At 52.9% G+C, this 20,068-nt stretch overlaps 2 protein-coding genes across 4 annotated transcripts in view; one reads left to right on the top strand and one right to left on the bottom strand.

Annotated features, from left to right (window-relative positions):
• The window catches only part of RSPH14 (radial spoke head 14 homolog), a 99,586-nt gene extending 81,030 nt beyond the window's left edge, over positions 1-18,556 (bottom strand). Inside the window, exon 1 of the mRNA XM_039222168.1 lies at positions 18,315-18,556. The gene's annotated coding sequence lies outside the window, so the exon portion shown is untranslated. The remainder of the gene's footprint in view (positions 1-18,314) is intronic.
• On the top strand, positions 1,925-18,324 carry RAB36 (RAB36, member RAS oncogene family). Of its 3 annotated transcripts, XR_005526411.1 has the most exons (12): positions 1,925-2,010; positions 2,786-2,868; positions 6,142-6,233; positions 8,032-8,097; positions 8,525-8,626; positions 11,089-11,153; positions 12,780-12,831; positions 13,917-13,998; positions 14,323-14,413; positions 15,848-15,945; positions 16,469-16,674; positions 17,393-18,324. XR_005526411.1 is itself a non-coding variant. In XM_039222169.1 (11 exons), the coding sequence occupies exons 2-11, from the start codon at positions 2,800-2,802 to the stop codon at positions 16,604-16,606; spliced, it is 855 nt and encodes a 284-aa protein (XP_039078100.1). In that variant the 5' UTR covers positions 1,925-2,010; positions 2,786-2,799; the 3' UTR covers positions 16,607-18,324. The 3 variants fall into 3 exon arrangements, 2 of the variants coding, with proteins under 2 accessions (XP_039078100.1, XP_039078101.1); XM_039222169.1 differs by having other exon boundaries at positions 16,469-18,324; XM_039222170.1 differs by lacking the exon at positions 17,393-18,324 and having other exon boundaries at positions 15,848-15,967; positions 16,469-16,591.
• Positions 18,557-20,068: the final 1,512 nt, after the last annotated feature.

Raw genomic sequence — 20,068 nt, 5'->3', positions numbered from 1 at the left:
CCTCTGGTAGCTTTCCAGAGCTAAGCTAAACTTATACAAGTAAATATGATTCAAACAATGTTCTCCACCTTCTTTTTTTTTTCTGATTTAATATTCATTCACTCACTTAACGTTCACTAAATGTCTGGTCTGTTTATTTTTATTTTTTTAATTTTTTTTAATGCTTTATTTATTTCTAGGAGAGAGAGAGAGAGAGAGACAGCGTGAGCAGGGGAGGGTCAGAGAGAGAGGGAGTCACAGACTCTGAAACAGGCTCCAGGCTCCGAGCTGGCAGTCAGCACAGAGCCCAACGCGGGGCTCGAACCCACGAATCGCGAGATCATGACCTAAGCGAAAGTCGGGCGCTTAACCGACTAAGCCACCCAGGCGCCCCCAGGCTCTGTTTAATCAATACAATACATGGATGAAATAAACACAAACACCTCTGCTCTCACTGCTGCCAGTGAGGGGAAATAGACAACATAAACAATAAGTTATATAATATGTTAGAAAATAGTAAGTGCCTGGGAGAAACAGAGCGGAATTAGGGGTTGGGAGAATGCTGCAATTGTGTAAATAGGCTGCTTTGGAGAAGTCTCATCTAGCGGTGTTATCCAAACAAACTTGAAGAAGCTGAAGGAGGGGAGCAATGTGAATATCTGGAGAAAGAGCTTTCCAGACCTAGGGAACAGCCAGTGTGCAAACACCCCAGTGCCTGGTGTGTTGCAGGAACAGTAAGAAGGCCAGTGGAGCCTGTGTGGTATGGGGGGATGGGGAGTAAGCAGGTGACAATCAGAGAGGAGGGGCCCCTGGGTGGCTCAACTGGTTGAGCACCTGACTCTTGATTTCTGCTCATGTCATGATCCCAGGGTCATAGGATCAAGCTTCACATTGGACTCTGATTGGAGCCTGCTCAAAATTCTCTCTTTCTCTCTCTCTGCCTCTCTCTCCCCTGCGCTCTCCTCTCTCTAAAATAAAAAAAATAATAATAAAAAATCATTTTATTTAAAAAAATTTTAACATTTATTTATTTTTGAGAGACAGAGAGAGACAAAGCACGAGCAGGGTAAGGGCAGAGAAAGAGGGAGACACAGAATCCCAAGTAGGCTCCACGCTCTGAGCTGTCAGCACAGAGCCCCATATGGGGCTCAAATCCATGAACGTGAGGTCATAACCTGAAGTCAGACGCTTAACAGACTGGGCCACCCAGGTACACCTAAAATAAAATAAATTTAAAAAGAAGAAGAAGAAGATGATGATGATGAAGATACAGAGAGAGGAAATAAGGCCAGAGCAAATTACGTGAAACCTCTTGTGCCATTGTAAAGACTTTATTACTCTGAGAAAGATGAGGAGGCATTGGAAGATTTCCATGATCTGATCTGTTTTAACAGGAGGATCCCTGGGGCTGCTGAACTGGGAATAGGCCAGGGGCAAGGGTGAAGGCAAGGCGACCAGCTGCAGGGAGAGAAGATGATGGCTTGGACATCGGCAATACCAGTTGGAAGTGGAAGAGACTAAGAGGATACTTCATACCAATATATTAAGAAAAACGGAAAAATTTAGATAACCATAAAAATAATATTTAATATTATAAAAATAAATAAATGCTTCACATAATCCTTATCCTTTCCTTTGAGCCACCACCACCTATCCCTTGGAGGCGGGTGCGCGAGTCTCTCCGTGATCAGCCCTCGGCCCTCGGCCCCGCCCCTGGACCCGCCCTGCCCTCCTCCCACCACCTGCCTACCAGTTCCGGCCCTTGTTACCAAGGTGATCGCGGGCTCTCTGGCAGTTCCTCGAGGGTTCTGCTGTTCCCCAAGAGGCTGCGGTTGCTACGGTGACCGACTGCGCTATTAGCGTGTGGGACTCTTTCCGCTGCGAGCCCCGCCCAGATTTCGTCCCCAACGCCCTGGATTCGTCAGACACCAGCCGGTCCCGCGTGGTGCTCGTTGCCATGGTGATCGCTGCCCCGGACCCAGCTTGACCAGGCCGGCCACCAGGCTTCTGGAGCCTTTGCAACCTCCTTGGGTGAGTCCGCCGTACTCTCGTCCCAACCTCGTTCGCTCCCGTATGAGCTTGTCCCGGAGGCCCTAGTTGGGAGGGCTCCGCGTCCCTGCCCTCCTCCCACCGCGGTAACCTGAAAGCCACGGCCTGCAGCCCAGGAACCTGCTCATTTCCTGAGCACCCCGCCCCTGGGCCAGGCCCGTTAGTCCTGAAGGAGAGCCGGGTCAGATCCAGGAGGACGATAGGCCTGGTTAAGGCTTCCGCCAAGGCCACCCTTGTGCAGAGAGGGGAAGGACAGAAGAAGATGCAGGGCTGCTGAATAGGCCTAAGGGGCCAGGCATGGTGAGGTGGTACAGGAAAACGCCTGCGGGCTGAAACCTAAGTCCCCCCCCCCCCCCCAGAGCCTTAATCCCTTAGAGACTAGGAGCAAGGGACCACCCCCTCACCGCCCCAATTCCACTTCCTCCACCTGGGCTGTGATGCACAGCTCAGCATTTGACCAATGCCTCACTCACACCCCAGTGATAAGTTCAGAGAGGGGCTGCTCCTGGTTGGATACCTGGCAAGAGGAGACCAAGGTCTTCCTGACTCCCAGGCAGGACCAGGAAAGCCTGGTCCCCTCCACCCCCACCCCAACCATACTCCCTGCAGATGGAAAGAGATGACCTTTGGCCAGTGTCCCTGACAGAGAAGGAGGCCAGGATCAGTGTTTAAAGCTACTGAAAGTTAAACATAAACTTGAGGCTGAGTCCTTGGGGTTTTGTGCAGCTCCCTAACTCTCCCCTGGTTGGCTCCACAGGACATTCTGGAAGGATGAGGTCCTCCCTGATGCCTTTGGGGCCACCTGTGAGCCGAGACCGCATCATCACCAGCTTCCCTAAGGTAGAGAGTCATAAGGCCAACCCCTTCTGTGTGCTTTATGTCCAAATCCACATTTCTCTACCTACATTCATCACTGGACACAAAGCACCAGAATCTAGGAGGTCAGTCCCTCACTAACAGACCCTGGGAACTTAACAGACTTCTAGAGAAGCAGGGAGATTTGGTGTTGATTTGCCCAAAGTGGACCAGCAACTTAAGGGTGACACCAGGAGACAGTGGGACATAGAGGTTAAAGGCGCAGACTTTGCTGTCAGACAGTCCTGGGTGTGAATCCTGACTCTGTCATTAAACTCTGTGACTGTGGGCAAGTCATTCAACCTCTCAGCTGCTGATACATAAGGATAATTCCTCTCACATTGGGTGCCTAGCTGTTGGTAAATGTGAGCTCCCTTACCTGAGTTGTGGTCACTGCTGTTCTCATTATTATTATTACTGTTATTAAAAGAGTATTCTAGTTTCCTGAAACCAAATCCAGGGCGTCCCTCTTTACCATTCTGCTTTTAGTTTCTGTTGAAAACGCACAGCTCTCTGCCATGTGTATTAAAATCCAGTATCAATTGCATCAGGGGATGCAAATCAGAACAACCCCTATAGGGGGCAGTGAGACAGTATTTTCCACCGTTGTACTGCCCCTGCCTTCTGATCCAGCCCGTTCAAGGCCAGGCATTGAAGCAGTTTGTAAAGCAGAAGGTCAGACACAATTTAAATGTCCTCCAGATGGGGCTGCTTCAACAGCAAAAGGCTACTTCCTAACAGACATGAGGAAGAATGAGGCTTCCCTTCAGGAGCTGATGTGCAGTAATGGCTAAAGTCAATTAAGTAAAATGCAAGGAAATGAGCAGTGTGTAGAGTATTTCCATGGGTGGGGAAAAGGAGAGGGGAGAAAACAAATGTCTGTGTTTGTACATGCCAAAAATATCTCTGGAAGGACACATAAGATCCTGCTGTCAGTGTTTGCTTCCATTTGACTTGGGACAGGCATGGAAGGAAAAATCCTCTCTGTCGAGTGACCTCTCTGTTTTGAGTTCTGTGCCCAAACTGGTAAGGAGGAAGGAGGTGACTGTAGGACTTAGGGTAATTTGGGTCCGCAGCCATATCTTCTCACCTTTTCTTCCTCTACACACCCACAAAGTAAGCTGTGGTGTCTCAAACCTCACCTGTGGACAATTCCCCCAGAATTGTCCATCTCAGCAGAGGCCCAGGAAATTGCTTCCCTAGAGAGCTTGGCGGTAGTAACCAGGGATGATGGACACAGATGTTTAATGAGCCAAAAAGAAGGGACGTGTGATGGGCACAAAACAGTTCAGGGACAGAGGACCCTATTTACAGAGAAGACCAACAAGGTTCAGAGAGGTAGGGAGAGCTGCCTGGCATCACACAGCTGAGCGTAGCAGAGCCAGGACTTGACCTGGGTCTGGCTCTAGGGCTCCAACCTTACCCTACCCTGAGAGAAAGCCTGGGGCATCCATCGTGTTTTCACAGAGGGTGAGATTCTCCCTGCTCCCATCTGTGGCAATTCATCTTTTTTTTTTTAATGCTTTATTTATTTCTGAGAGAGAGAGCATGAGCAGGGGAGGGTCAGAGAGAGAGGGAGACACAGAATCTGAAACAGGCTCCAGGCTCTGAGCTGGCAGTCAGCACAGAGCCCGACGCGGGGCTCGAACCCACGAACCTTGAGATCATGACCTGAGCCGAAGTTGGACACTTAACTGACAGAACCACCCAGGCGCCCCGTGTGGCAGTTCATCTGTATCTCAGGCCCACAACATTTCAGACCTGAGATATTCTTGGTCAGGTGGGGCAGGCCCTTCTGTTACTATGTGCCTCAGTTTCCCTGTATCCAAAATCAGCCCACGCTTCTTGCTCAGTATTCCTTATTACATTTCTTCAGTGCATCCAAAATGGTGGGATTCCTCTAATGACCACTGTGACCAGGCTGGCCCCTATTTTGAAGCCAACATGGAAGTCAACAGGAAAAGGCAGCCAGCTTTCTCCTAAAATAGCTGACACTGTTCCACAAGAATGTGGGCCGCAAAGCTAAGCCGTTCACCTGCATTACCCATTTGGTCCTCCAATGACCATATGAAGAGCTGCTGTTATGAGTATCCCCACTTTACAGATGAGGAAATGGGCCTACTGAGATATTGTGACTTGCCCTTTTGTAAAGCTCCTTCCCTGCTGTCCCTGCTTCCTCTGTCCCACCTGGAACTGTGGGGACAGATTTGCCAAGGAAGAGCCCATTTCAATGCCTGGGAAGTCAGAAGAAACACTAGGGCTAAGGGAGGAGGTGGAGCCCTTGCTATAGGGGAGCTGTGTGTCCAAACAGTGCTGCAAAGGACAGAGCAGGTGGCTCAGGGGACTACTGCCATATCATAGCAGAGAACATCAACAGCCTCCAGTGATGCCCTACTCCCCATGTCCTTACCACGATCCATCCTTAGCCTCTGCTAATCTGAGAGCAAAACATAATAGTCACCTTCAGCTTGTTTAATATCATCTTTTCCAATTATAAAACTAATGTACGCTCAACATGTGTCATGACATCTTAATAGCCGTGAACCTTTGCTGAGCACTTAATATATGCCAGGCTGGGTCTGTGCTGATGGCTTTACAACATTATTTCATTCTATGCCTCCAGGCTTCTGAAGTCTCAACATATGGGGAAATTAAAGTTCTGAGACATTAGACAGCTGCCCGGGATCACACAGCAGCTAAGAGTGGACACAGGTCCTCCTCTTCCTGTTTAAGAGAGGTCGTGCTCTTAAACCATTACCCAGTTCTGCCTTCCAAGAAATATAGAAGACCAAAAGAGCCCTTCAGGACATTTTCCATGCACATATATGAATATTTTTAACAAATGGCATCCGAGATCTATAGAAAGTATGGAAGAATCTTGGAGCTAAAAGGGCCCTTATAGCCTGCCCCTCATCTCACCATGAGAGGCTCAGAGATGACAGACACCTGCCACATGCCCACAGCAAAGGCACAGGCTTCCCCAGGCTAGACACAGCTCTCCGAGTCACCACCTGGGTCCTTTGGTCTGGCCTGGCCTCTGCTGTTGCTCCTCAGGACTCACAAGACCCTGAAGTCTCAGGGCCACATCTATCCGAAGGCAGATGTAACAGAGGGATCAGAGAAAGCTGGTGAAGCTGGAGCTTCAGGGCTTGGGAGGGAGAGAATTTGTAAGCAAGTCATCACCTCACTGCCCTGCTTGGTGATGGAGCCATAGCTTCACAAGATACAGTGCTCATCTGTCTGTCTGTCTTTCTCCAGTGGTACACCCCTAATGCCTGCCTGCAGCTCAAGGAGCACTTCCATGGGCAGGTCAGCAGCACCTGCCAGAGCAGGAACACGGGGACTGTTGGGTAAGTGACCCGCAGCCTGAGGGCGTAGGATGTGTGGGGAGGCAGCAGAAAGGAATGAAGAAATAAATGTATGAATGAACAAATGAAACACAGAGACGACACCTATGCAGCCCAGTACAGGCCCAGAGCTGATGGGGATTTTGATCTGGCTTTGCTTGACCCACCTCTGCCAGAGAGAATGGCTTTCCCTTTTCTCAGTAGATCACACATGACTTTTCTCCACGTATGTCTGCTTGCTCTGTCTGGAATGTCTTTCCTATCCTTCAGCTCACAGTCTAGTGTCAGGGGAGTCCCCCACCACCTTGCTCCCCAGCCTGGGCTGGCCACAGTGCCCTTCCTGTGTGCTTCTGGGGCCCAAGGACTTACCTCACAGAATTACAAGTTTGCCTATCTGGATTCTTCACTAGACCTAGCTTGTGAGGGCAAGGGCTGTGCCTGTCCTGTTCCCTCCTCGGCACCACCTGGCTCCACTGCATTCCTGTACTAGCTCTGCTGGCATAGGGAGTTAGCAGTTACTCCTCTTAACACACAGGGACCAGGGCCTGCTTCTGCCTCTCCTCTCGAGGAGCTCACACTCTGCTCAGGGAGTCTGTAGAGCTCACAGGTGTCATGAGGTGACAGTGGACATCCAGCACTGAGGTTCCCAAGGTGGCACAAAGTGAGGCTGGGCTCAGGTCAGAACGGCCAAAGCAGCCCTGGTCGTGGGCTGAGAGCAGTGACCACCATACTGGTTCCATACAAGGTGCTTGGTGCAGATGACCTCTCTGACCCTTCACAACAGCGCCAGGAGGTACAGAAACTGAGGTACAGTGGGTACCCCCATAATACCTTGGCAGTACCTTTACTTCTTCATCTGGGAAGTGGAGTCAGGGCTGCCCTCCTTCAGAACTAGAAGCCAGCTGGAAGCAGAGAAGACACAGCCTCTGCACTCTCAGACATGACCAGGGGAGCTGTGCCAGGTCACCAGGTGACATAGACAGTGCCTTCTCACTGTCTGCAGGCAGAGGAGGTGCCGGGTCAGATGTTTGCCCATTGAGCTCCTGTGGCATGAGCTACAGAAACTTAAAGTATCACCAGAAGTCTCAGGCACTCTGCCACAGAGAGTGCGGGACACACACAGGGTGAGGCGGTCGCTGTTCTCGGTGAGCAGGGTCCCCAGGGAGCCCAAGAACTTCAGAGCCAGTTTGCCTCAAGCCACAGTTTGGAGCTGTGTCCTAGCCCGAGTCCTGTCTACTCCTCACCTCTTGGGGCCTGCCTGGACCTTGCAGATACCTCCAAGACAGTTGGTGGCAGTGGTGTCCTGGTCAGGGAGTACCTGCTTGCAAAGAGCAAGAGCCCATGTAGCCCCAGAGGTGGGTAGGAGGATACAGGGGCTCCCCACCCCCATGCCTGTATCCTCTGCACATGGGCACTATGACTGCACCAGTGGGCTCCAAGTTTCTTACTGCACCCCCAGCTTGTAGATTGCCCCACCTGGGACTCCTCCTTCCACCCCATCAGTCCAAGACTGAGCCTCTCATCGTGCCCAATTCTTATTCTCATGACAGGGCTTGGGCGCAGTGGCATAAGGGCATGGTCCCAGAGACAGCAGAGTCCCCAGAACAAATACACGCCCTCCTTCTCCCCTTTGAGTACCAGTGATGGGGCTAGACATCCCAGAATGTCTCAGCAGGTGGCCTATCCCCTGTCAAGGATTGAGGGGTAGTTCATGTGTGGGGAGCTCAGGGAAGGAAGGGCCCATATGTGTGAAGATGTTCTGTGGCCATGCTTGAGAGCAACACACCCATGTCCCTCACAGGCTTAGACTCTCCAAGGTAGTTGTCGTTGGTGATCTCTACGTGGGCAAGACCAGCCTCATCCACAGGTACGCCCGCCAGCCACACCTCCCAGCACCACTTCTCACACCTTTGCCTGGGAGGCCCAGATAACTTTGTCATAGTCAAAACTGCATGGCTGCTGGGAACTATATCTCCGAAGAAGGTACGAGGAATCAGGGAATGGCAGGTTGGGTGGAGGGTGCAGCATCTCAGGAGCCTGACATTCATGACACTATCCCTGGGGACCATAGGCTCACACGTCAGTGGCCCTGACCTTCAGAGTTTGTCTCCTGACCTGCTCTTCTACCCCTACAAAGTTCTTGTCAGAAGCTCCATCCATCTACAGTCTATCTCTGGGGACCATCATCTCCTTATATTCCCTATAGGGTGGACTTTTCATTGCTTGCAGACTTTGGCTGTCGTGAGCGAAGCTTCCACACACAGCCTCTCTGATGACTTCCTCAACTCCCACAGGTTTTGCAAGAATGTTTTTGACCGGGACTACAAGGCCACCATTGGGGTGGACTTTGAAATTGAGCGCTTTGAGATTTCTGGGATTCCCTACAGCCTCCAAATGTAAGTTGCCATCAGGTCACACTATTTCCTATGTGGCTCATGGGTGGGCTTTGCGGAGGAGACCCATAGGGAAAGCCTTGGTGAGCTCCTTGTTGACCATGCCCTATGGTACTCAGTGAGGACCTGTCTGGGCAAACAGGAATGGTTGTGTGAAACTGAGTCTCTCCAGTTCCCTGAGGCCTGAATCCTCCCCTCAGTCTCCATGGGTGTCTCACATTGGTGATCAGACCTGGGAAAGGCCTCACAGCCTGATGAGCCTACCCACCCTCATTCTTTCCTGATGCCTACCCCTCAGGTTCTGGCTCCGGGTCCGTGCCCCTACCCTGCCTGGCCCCTGGTGATCCCAGTCACCTCAGACCTCTGAGCATCTGTAAAATGGAGCCAAAAGTGGTCCTGTGTCCTGGGCTCTAGTGGAGGCCACCTAGTCCACATGCCTTCCTCGGGCCTGATGTACCCCCCTCCCCCTCTGCCATCACTCTACTCCCTCTGTTTATCTCCCTCTGTCTGTCTGCTTCTCTGCCAGACCCCATGTTTCTGCCTCTCAGTGACCCACTGGCTTCAGTCTCCCATCTAGTTTCCCTTAGAATAGCCCAGAGTCTTTCTCCCAGGCTCACACTTTCCACCAGAGCTCTGGACCTTCCCTTCCCTCTCCTCTGGCATCTGGAGGATGCTGCAGGCCTGTCTGTGTTACCAGCCCTACCCTCTGCTCTGTGGCTTCCTTCCCCCTTCCAGGCTCTCCTGCATGGCCCATTCTATGCTCTTTGCCCAGCTGCCCCTACATCCCCTCTTGCCTGCTCCCTCTGTCCTGGTCCCCCTCTCCTTTCTCTCTCCCTGGGGCTCACACCTGCTCCTCTGGTTTCATTTCTCCATCCTCTATTCCATGCTTGGGCTTAGCCTGGGGATCCATGGTCATCAAGATGGAGCTCACCTTCTCATGGACCTTAGCTCCTAACTCTGTCGTGATAGTGTTTGCTTCCCTGAGGACAGCCCCAGTGCCATCCTAGTGATGCAGATGGCATTGCTGAATCTTGCCCAAGGGAGAGTACAGGACCAGATCAGAGCAGAAGAGACTGTGAAAATGCAGGGCTGTGGGACCAAGGGGCTCTGGAGCCAAGAGAGCTGAAGAGCACAGAGCTGATGGGGCAGTCTAGGTAGAGCCGTGTAGAGAATGGCCTGTGCGGGGGCCCCCGTTATGGCCACTGACCACATCTAACTAGACCAGACACTGTCCTGGCTTGGCTTCTTATTGTCCTACATTGACGCCACTGCTAGCTATCCAACTGCCCCACCTCCAGGCTACCCTTCTAGCTTCCCATCCAGAATTATCTTCAGAAATGAAAGACAATATGAATGAATTAATGAAAGAATAGAGCCAAAATGTTCTGCATCATACTGAATCACTTGAAAACATTTCAGACTGTTGAGGTCTTATTCATGGCTTGTCTACTTTTCCATTTGCTGAAAAGAGTTAAATTCTGATCTGTTATTTAAAAAAATTTTTTTTAACATTTATTTATTTTTGAGAGTCAATGAGACAGAGCATGAGTGGGGGAGGGCAGCGAGCGAGACACACACAGAATTCAAAGCAGGCTCCAGGCTCCGAGCTGTCAGCCTGATGTAGGGCTTAAACCCATGAACTTTGAGATGACCCGAGTTGAAGTCAGACACTCAACCAACTGAGCCACCTAGGTGCCCCTAACTATTCATCCTAAAAAGGGATGGATTTTCGGACTCAGCCCTGCATATTGACCACCTGGCTGGTTCTAAACCAGAGCCAGGTTTAGCCCTGCATATTGACCACCAGGCTGGTTCTAAACCAGATCTCAGCATGGTGTCCCCTTCTTCTCATGGAGTGTGATCATGGCAGACATCATTAATCGATTGTTGCATTCTTTTCCATAGAGCCAGGGCTCTGCCTCCCCAGAGAGCCAGAGCTCAGAGTCACCGAGGAGATGCAAACCACATCCCTGTCAGATACTCTCACCCCCTACTCAGAAACTTGAGCATCCCCTCTGCTGCAGTGCAGAATGTTGAAGCCATGGCCCAGCCACATATGACCCAGGGCAGATCCATAGCTGGCAGCCCAGCCTGGAGCCCCATTTGCATTCACAGGGCCTCCGTGCAGGTGGATTTCCACATCTGCAGAGCAAGCATATCAGGGAACATACTCTCTTTTTTAATGGTATGGTTCAAAGGGACTGAGCTACAACTCCATTTATCCAGGCAGTGGAACTAGTAGGGCCATGCCCCTCCCCCATTGGCATGGTGAATCCAACCAGGGAACTCTTCCATGGGGCACCGGAAGAGATCATGAGGAATTGGTGGGCGGGGACTACTGGTGGGTCACTGGCACAGGCCCTCAGATCTGGCTGCCTACAGCCCCACCAGCCTGCTGGCTAGACCACTGCAATTGCTTAATCTGCCACCTCTCTGTTTCCCTTTCTGTCTCTGCCACCACACAGCTGGGACACAGCAGGGCAGGAGAAGTTCAAGTGCATTGCATCTGCCTACTACCGGGGTGCCCAGGGTGAGCATCTGGGTAACGGCAATAGTGGGATCTTCAACCACATACAGCGGAGGCTCCCACTGGGCTTATAGCAAGATGTCCAGGTCCTCTGCGCAGACACCAAATCTGTTCTCCAAGAACCACTGAGAAAATCCCTGGCCAGTCCTCCGGGATGAAGAAACTGCCTTCCAGCCAGCCCAGCCTGTGGTTGGCCTCAGCAGTCATATCCAGTCGCAGGGACCCTGTGCCGGTGGCTGCTCCCTGTGAGTCTCAGCCACAGTGTCAGCTCAGAAGGATGCTCAGAAAGGGAGGTGGATGTCTAGTGACCCATGAAAAGGAAAAGAAGAGCAGGCTGGACTCCTGGAGGAGGTGCAGGGAGGCTAGGCTGGAGGGGAGGTGGGGCAGGCCACAGAAGGACTGCACCTGCAGATGGGGGGCAGAGGGGGGTGGCCTGGGCACTGGGCAGGACTCCCAGACAGCAGGTAACAGCATAAGGTCCCCACTCCAACCCCAGCTTCCTAGGAAGAAGGGGTTTCAATGGGAGACATGAGAACCACTCATAGTCTCCAAAACCAGGCTCAAGTTTTGAGGCACAGTATGTCTACTCAGTACTGGTATAAAGAAATCCCAAATTTACCATTTGATATTTGAGAAAAGCAAAAACAGGAAACAAACCATGAGCACTTTGGCCGAGGGTTGGAGTTCTAGCACTGGCGTGTCTTCTCAGGGGGATGACATGCCCTGAGGATGAAGTGTGAGGCACTGGGACACCCCTGGGAACTGCACCCTGGGCCACCACCATCAAGGTCCTCAGTATCCTCCTTCATTTCCATTCTTTTCTGCCTCAGAGAGTGGGGGGCTCCTGTAGCCTTCAGCCAAGGTACAGAGGAAGGTTCTGCCCAGCCCCACTCACACCCCCAGGGCCAATGGAGAGCAAGCTATTCTGGAATGTCCTCCACATGGGGCTTCTCTCAGGACACCAATGGGGTCCTGGGCACCCTGGACTATATGGGACCAGGGTGTGGCCATTGATAAGAGGCACCTAGGGGACAAGGGCTGCATCTCCCAATTTTCTGCCCACCCTGCTCCTCAGAAATTGTTTTCCTAAGGCTGGTTGTTGCAAATTGTCCTCATAGCCATAGCTGCCATTGGTCAAAAGCCCTGCGCCAGGCCCTAGACCAAGCGCTTGTAAAATAGCTGTTCTTGCTTAATCCTTATGGCAACCTGAGAGCCTGAGATATCATTTTCACCATTTCATAGATGGGGAAACTGAGGCTCTCAGCAGTTAAAACCTTCATCTGAGCTCCCTTAGCTGTAATTGTCAGAGGGGATATTTGAACACAGGACCCCATGAGCTCATCTTGCCTCCCTGGATACCTCCTGGGGCTGCACCTCTGTATATGGGTGCGAGAAGGTGGTGGGTAGATAGGTCCCAAGGGGCAGCCATGGGATGTCTCCTTCCCAGCCTCCGTAGTGGGGACCAGAGCCGACTGCCTGGGGGACTACTCTAGAAGTTCTGCAGGAACCAGTCTCCTCTCTGGGTTTCTCTTGGGGAGTAGGGAGCTGCCTGAGAGGAGCCCCTCCTGGTCACACCATGTTTGCCTCACTTGTTGCTGACCCGCTCTTGGCTTCTCCCTGTGTGTGCAGTGATCATCACAGCCTTTGACCTCACTGATGTGCAGACTCTGGAGCACACCAGGCAAGTCTGGGACTCTGTGGCCCCTGGGACTCTGTGGCCCCTTGGATTTGGGAACGCCCGTGAGCTGGGCCCCCAGTGGTAGGTGCATGTGACCAGGCTCACTTGTCAGAACGGACTGCCCATAGGCCACTTATTGTCCAGTTTGCCATATTATCCCTTAAGATTTGCATCCATCTGCTGAAACAGGTCCCATTCAGGATATGCAAACAGCCCAGTCATACCAGGGCCAGCACTCACTGGGTCCTTCCTTTGTTTTTCTTCTTTTTTTTTTTTTTTAACGTTTATTTATTTTTGAGAGAGAACGAGCGCACGTGCACAGGGGAGGAGCAGAGAGAGGGGCCCAGCTGGTGCTGGCACTGACAATGGAAAGTCTGACGTGGGGCTCGAACTCACAAACCATGAGAGCATGACCTGAGCTGAAGTCAGACATTTAACTGATTGAGCCGCCCTGGAGCCCTGAGCCTGTGTTTGCTTTAATGTTCTGCTGTCACCATCTTGAAAGCTTTAAAAATTGGAGGAGGAGCGGCCTCACATTTTCACTTTGCCCTGGGTACTACAAATTATATATATCCAGTCCTGTCTGAAGGGGCAGTATTTGCTGTCTTGGGCAGAGATCAGTCAAGAGACCTGGTAACATGACCAGTTCTGGGAGGCCATCTGCTTCTGCTGGGAACCGTTCAGTTAATGAACCAAAGTCCTTTCACCTCATTTTCATTTGCGGCATTCATATCCAGCTTCTCCCCAACCCTGTGAGGGAGACTGGGATGATCATTCTAGTTGATGAAAGGGCAGGACTTACCCAAGGTGACACAGGTGAGGGCACTGCCAGAGCAGGGTCTTCACCTCCTCTGACAGGTGCTTTTGCGTCCCTACCCCCCTTCAGTCCAGCTGGGGCCCAGCTGGGGGGCAGGACCAGCATCCTTCTCAACTGGCTGGGGTCTAGGTACCCTCCCTGCAACTTGAGGCTCAATGCTCCCAGCTCCGGGGTGGACCCAGGTCTGCACTCCCCATTCCCTGGTCTTCTTCAGACCTCTCTAGGTAGATGGATGCCATCCCTTAGCCTGTTTCCCCTGTGTACATTCCAGGCAGTGGCTGGAAGATGCACTCAGAGAGAATGAGCCAGGCTCCTGCTTCGTGTTCCTCGTGGGAACCAAGAAAGACCTTCTGGTGAGCACACCAGAGCTAGAGGCTTGGGATGGCGCTTGGGAAAATATGCCCACTTTCAGCCCAAGCTTGGGGAATGGAGGGTGGCACTGACATGCTGAGATGAGAATTTGAAGACCAGGAGCTGAAAATTAGAGGCACCTGAGTTCCCTGTGCCTGTCTTGTCTGAGAGGGATCACTGGGGTCTCGCTCCCGGGGATGTGTGCCCCCACCCATGCACTGAGGCTGCCCATCCCAGGGTGAGATGGGGAGGGAGGAGGCCAAGTGGGAAGCGCCTCCCCACAGGGAGGGTCCAGAAAACTGGGTCAGGAGGGCTGCTTCTCCCAGTCAGGAGCTGCATGTGAGCAGGCAGAAGTAGAGGCTGTGCGCCTGGCCAACGAGATGAAGGCTGAGTACTGGTCGGTGTCCGCTAAGACAGGTGAGTTGCCACAGTGCATGCAGTTTCCTTCTGTGTCTCTATGGGATGCTAGAGTCACAGCCAGCTGTGCTGGTGACCATGCAGGACCTTCCGTTGCCTGCGAGGAGTCCCCATCTCTAGAGGCAGACTGGGAGCCCTCCCTTATGAACAACAGAAATAGTGACACCTGGCCCTAAGTTTGTGTTCTGTAATGCAACCCCCTCCCTTCTTGAGGCAGATCCATTTTATCCCTGTGGGTCACATCCAGGGTCACAGGGAGGAAGTGGTAGGGCTGGGATTGGAATATAGCCCTCACCTGTAATCACTGTACCATCCTCCAGCCTCCAGCCTCTGTCCTCCAGCCACACTGACTGGGCCCCCAGCCACACTGAGTCCCCGGCCCCTGAGCCACCTTCACCCATGGGTCACTGCTTACTGTATCCCTGGCAAGATGCCTAACATCTCTCAGCCTCAGTGTCCTCATCTGGGAAATGGGTGAGGCTGTCCATCTCATTTTGTTTTTACTGCAAAGACATATTTTAAATTACAAAAGCCATATGTATTCACTGAGGAAAAGTTAGAAAATGCAGAAAAGCAAGGGTCACACTTTAAAAACACAGGTTGTTGCCTGGGATGAAATGAAATAACATGCAGTGCCTGGCTCATAGAAGGTCCCAGCGGTTCTGGGGACTCGGGGATTATGTCTTGTAGTCCTTGCCCTGGGTGAGGGGCCAAGGTAAACATCTGACCAGGGCCTTGGGGAGACAATGGTGGGAGTGCTGCGGGTAGGCACCACAGGGGGAGGCACAACCTCCAGCCTAACACAGATAAGAATGTGGCAGTGGCCATGCTCAGTTGCCTCTGCCCCTTCCTGACCACATCCACCATATCCTATGAGAACTCACCCTCTCAGAGTAACAGAACATTCCCTGAGAATTCCCCTATGGGCCAAGCAGGATCGCCCTGAACAGTTGTATAGGTTGTTAGCTGCACAAGGGCTGTGTGCATGTCAGGAGTTGGAACCTAGCCCTGTGCCTAGGTGGGTGGCCTTCTCCACCTGGAGGAGGATGCACAAAGGCTCCAAGTGGGAGGTGACAGCATATTAATCTTCACAGCTGCCCACTGGACAGGTGCTCAAAAGTGACAGGTGAGCAGACACCCTTCTAATCTCCATACATCCCAGTGCCTGGCCCATAGGAGATATTCAGTGGTGAATAATTGGAAGAGTAGATGCTGGGAAACCAAGCCTCAGATTTGCGGGGGCTGCCAGGGCAGGGGGGCCCAGAGCCCCCTGAGTGGGTGGCCGGGCCAGCCAGCCCATCCCTTGCACTGTGTCTCCTCCGGCAGCCCTACAGGTGGGCGGCCCTGGCCGTAGGCTCGCACCCACCAGCTTGCAAATTCATCTGCAGGTGAGGGCAGAGGCCACAGGGTCAGGGGTGTCTCTTGGGCCCACAGGGGAGAATGTGAAGGCATTCTTCAGCCGCGTAGCCGCCCTGGCATTCGAGCAATCGATTCTTCAGGACTTGGAGAGGAGGAGCAGCGCGCGGCTCCAGGTCGGCGAAGGAGACCTCATCCGTGCGTACAGACAGCAGGGTGGGGGCTGGGGAGCAGGCTTGAGGCCTAAAATCTATGTCCACCATCCTCCTGTCCCAAGAGGCCATTCCCTTAACTTGTCCCCCTGTGCTGTCCTCTCTGGGCTATCCTTTTTGCATTACTCTGACCTCAGGCCCACAGCATCCCTGACCCTGCCTGCCAGCTCAGACTCCCTCCCTGGCTCTCCTTGCCCTCCCGCCAGCTTCCTCATGAGCCAGGCTGGGCAGTCCTGGCTGCACAGATGTGTCCTGGCTTTGGCTCTTCTAATCTGTGTCTTTGCCCACACTATTCCACCACCTAGAATATATCTTAGGTCTCTTGGCCTGTGCTGGGTCACCATGGCCTTGATTGAGAGGCCCAGGAGGTCAAGCTCAGCTGGGACCAGCAGAGTCACCAGAGGGTAACAGCGGCAGGGGAGGGAAGTTGCCCAGTGTCAGCTACAGGTGCTTAGTTGATGCCACATGACTTTTCGCAACCTTGCAGGAATGGAGGGGAGACCACCCGAGACCCAGGAGAGCAAGACATCCTCCAGCCTGGGTTGCTGTTAGCTGGGACCTGTATCAGAATCCTCTACTCCCTGCACACGCGTGGACAGTGCCTTCCGTGACTGTGGAGGGGTGATAGGAAGGCATCCGTGTCTGACCACCCACCATGCTGAACCCCAGAGCTCAGCCACTTCTCTTTAGCAGGTCAGGAGCCAGGAAAGGCCTGCACCCGCTGCCCAAGAGCCCCTCACTGCCCAGCTGGTGGGTACACTGTGGTGATCATCGGGAAGGCCAGTCCCTCCTATAGATTCACCTGGCCTTGAGAGGTCTCAGGACTGCAGACACGACACACTTTTGCCCCACCATCTCTCACCCTCGGCACACATCAGCTGCCCATATAGACACTCTCCCAGCTTTCCTTGGTTAGCCTCAGAATCCTCCTTCTCAACTAAGTGGTCCAGACAAGCAGGACTTGTCAAAGTTAGCATATGAGGGAAAATCCACCGGTCATCCCTGCTTGGGACTTTTCTGTTATTAACAGGACTTGCAGCTCTGGGCCTCGGAGCCCCAGGCCTCACTGTCCAGTGTCCCTCTGCCACAGACTTGTGGGATCCCTCTGGAGGAGAATAGACAAGACAGTCTCTCAGGCCCTTGTTGGCCAAGGGGTCATCTTTGGCTCCCCCTTTATCCCTGGGATCCTGTCCTATTGGCCAGTGGGTGAGAATGCACAGAACAGGCCATTCATGCCCCTCTGGCCCACCTGGACAATAGGTTTCCCTGGCTGCGCTGCGGGAAGAAGACTGCCCAGCTGTCCCGGTAAATTACTGCTATATCCAGTTTGCATGGCACTGTCCTGCTGTTATTATCACAATAGTCACCTAGACACTGCTTGGTTGCCCTGCCACCCCCTCTCTCCCTCCAGCTTGCACAGGAAGGACCTCAAGAACAAGAAAATGCTGGGTATGTGCCCCTCAGGACCTTTGTGGTGGCATTCATGCATCTTTGGAGGATGTCAGAAGCCCTTCAGAGTCTAGAGAGCTCCTCACCTACACCACCCTGTCCTACACATCCAGAACTGGCAGGAACAACCCAGGCACCCCCTCCCCAGCTCCCGCTCAGAGCACCCACTCTCTCTATACTCTCATGTTGCTCTTCTGTGGACGCTATTAAGTACTCCCACCCACCCCACACTCCGTGGCCCTGGGTGGGTGCCCGCTCATCCCCGCCCACCCCATGCTAAAAGCAGGTGGGCAAATCTGGGCATTTCCCACCTGCTTCTCAGGTGAGCATTTTGCAAACAGCTGTTCTGGTCAGTGCCCTAAACAGTACCCCATACAGTGCCTGGCACACTGCAGGTGCCCAGTGATGTTCATTGGCTGACGGCGATTGCCCAATGCTGGTTGGGGAAGAACCCTGGCATCTTTTCCTGTTCATTCTCCCTTCACATTTTAGCTTTCTTTATAGCTATAAAATACTTCTTTATATAAATCACTCAAAGGTATTATGAACATGTTTATGATAAACCAAAACAAGACACTACAAAGTTTTGTATACAGACTGAAATTCCCCTCCTGTCCCTGGAAGTAAGGGTTGTTAACAGCTGTAGGAATCCTTCAGACTACTACTAGGCAACACAACCATGTTTGTGGTCTTGTTTGTTTAACCAGAACGACCTATCACCACACATGCGGCCTGGCAGCCTGCATTCTTGTTGACCTGCAGGAGCCCTCTCCACACACCGAACCTACTTGTTCCTTTAGGACCTGCCAGTTTTCCTTCTGGGAATGGACCAGAGGCCCAAGTGCCCTGCCCCCTAAGGGGTTTGTCTCCAGGTTTTAGCTTACCGAAGGTGCTTCAGTGGCCATCCTTGTAGCTGTGCTTTGCACACTCAGGATTCCCAAAGAAGACTTGCTGGTCCCTCTGTGGCATAGGGCCACAGCTTGGTCTACTAGACACAGTCTTGGGGGGCAGGCAGGCCACATTAGGACCATGGCTGTGGCACACAACAGAAAGTGTCCCAGGACGGAGGAGCCCAGCCAGAGTGGGCTGGCATTCTCCAACAGCTCCCTCCCCTCACCCCTTCCGGCCCCAGGGTGGGGCACAATGACAGCGTCCTGTTGCTAGCTGCTGAGCTAGAACCAACCACAGTATGTAAGCTAGAACCACCCACTAATAAAGTAGCCCTTTATTAAACTTTCCCCATGCTGTCCGCTGTGTGCTCAGTTTCCCACCGGTAGATTCGGAGTCTCCTCTGTCAGAATCACCTGACAAGCCAACAAAGACATTCCTTTCAAACACCTCAAAATTTGGCTGTAATTTCTGGGGCAGAAACAGGTCCATATGCAAGTGGTTCAGACATAGCTTGTCACTCAGCCCTGTTTCCTTCCCAAGCAGCCTCAGCTTTGGGACGCTGTGTCCCTTACGTGTGTCCCCCAGTCAGGTGGTCCCACTGCCCTGTCACCCAGGGTTGTGACCCCTAATAGGGGTTTATTCACACATCCTCAGCTGCACCCAGCCCTCCTCAGGATCCCTAGCAGAGCCAGAAAATGAGCTAACCAGTCCCTTCCTCTGTCACCCCCTGCTCCCTGAGCCTCCACAGTTTTGGTCAGCCTTTCCCCAGCCCTGTAGCCATGTGATGTGACAGAGCCTCCCCAGTAACTCAGAGTGGGGCACTTGCTCCCAACCTCCCTAATCTTGTGTCCTGGGCACCTGCTGGCCTCTCCTTCCCCTGGCCCTGCTTTGGGCCCCTAGAGTGGGTAGGGGGAGGCTGGACATCCATTCAACTCTCACTTCAGCTGAGAGGGAAGATAGGAGCCAGCCCCAAATGAGCCCCACTCTCCAGAGAGACCCAGGGCATCTTAAGCAGGGAGACCTAAGGCTACCTAAGATCTAGGTAACTGGAACACAGAGATGGACAGAGGGTCACTTACATTTATACATTCACATGGATGAGAATCAGCATACCTGAGAAAGGACCAGGTTCACAAGGAGTTCAGAGCTTTCACGGGGGACATGGTGACCAAGGAGGCCCAGAATGGAGACCGAGAGAAGGCATGGGGTGGGGGGAGCTTTTAGAAGAAGCAGCATGCAGCTCAGAAAGGACCCTCCTCTTCTGAGGGAGAAAGGGCTCCTGAAGACTGGGGTGGGGTGGGGAGACCTGGGGACACCATTGCCCAAGAAGCCCAGGACTTCAGGGGCTGCCCTGAGATGAGACCCCCTCCCAACAGCTCCTGGGCTCCTCTGCCATCTGCTGTGGGCTCTCAACGTCACCTTCCATATGTCAGGCCTTCCCATGAGGGAAGTTGATCGGCAGACGGGAAATGTGGCTGTCACACCACCTATGCCTCTTTCCAGGCAGCCCAGATCCTTCCAGGCCTCCGCCCCCACATCCAGACGCCTCCCCAGCATTCAGGACCACCAGCCAGCCACCTGTCTGAGCCTGCACCCCAGCCTGCTGTCTACAGGCCCTTCATTCTGCTTGCTCAGGGACACATGGTGGGTGGTCTGGGAAGCAAAGCAGCCCCAGGGCTCCCTTGTGCCTCACAGGTGGGTGGCATCCCCTGGCCTGAGGGTGCTCTGGGCCTCTGATCACTGGAAG

Source organism: Hyaena hyaena, unplaced genomic scaffold (assembly GCF_003009895.1).
Source record: "Hyaena hyaena isolate Hyena2069 unplaced genomic scaffold, ASM300989v1 scaffold_1080, whole genome shotgun sequence".
Lineage (NCBI taxonomy): Eukaryota > Metazoa > Chordata > Mammalia > Carnivora > Hyaenidae > Hyaena > Hyaena hyaena.
This window is presented reverse-complemented; position numbering and strand designations above follow the sequence as displayed.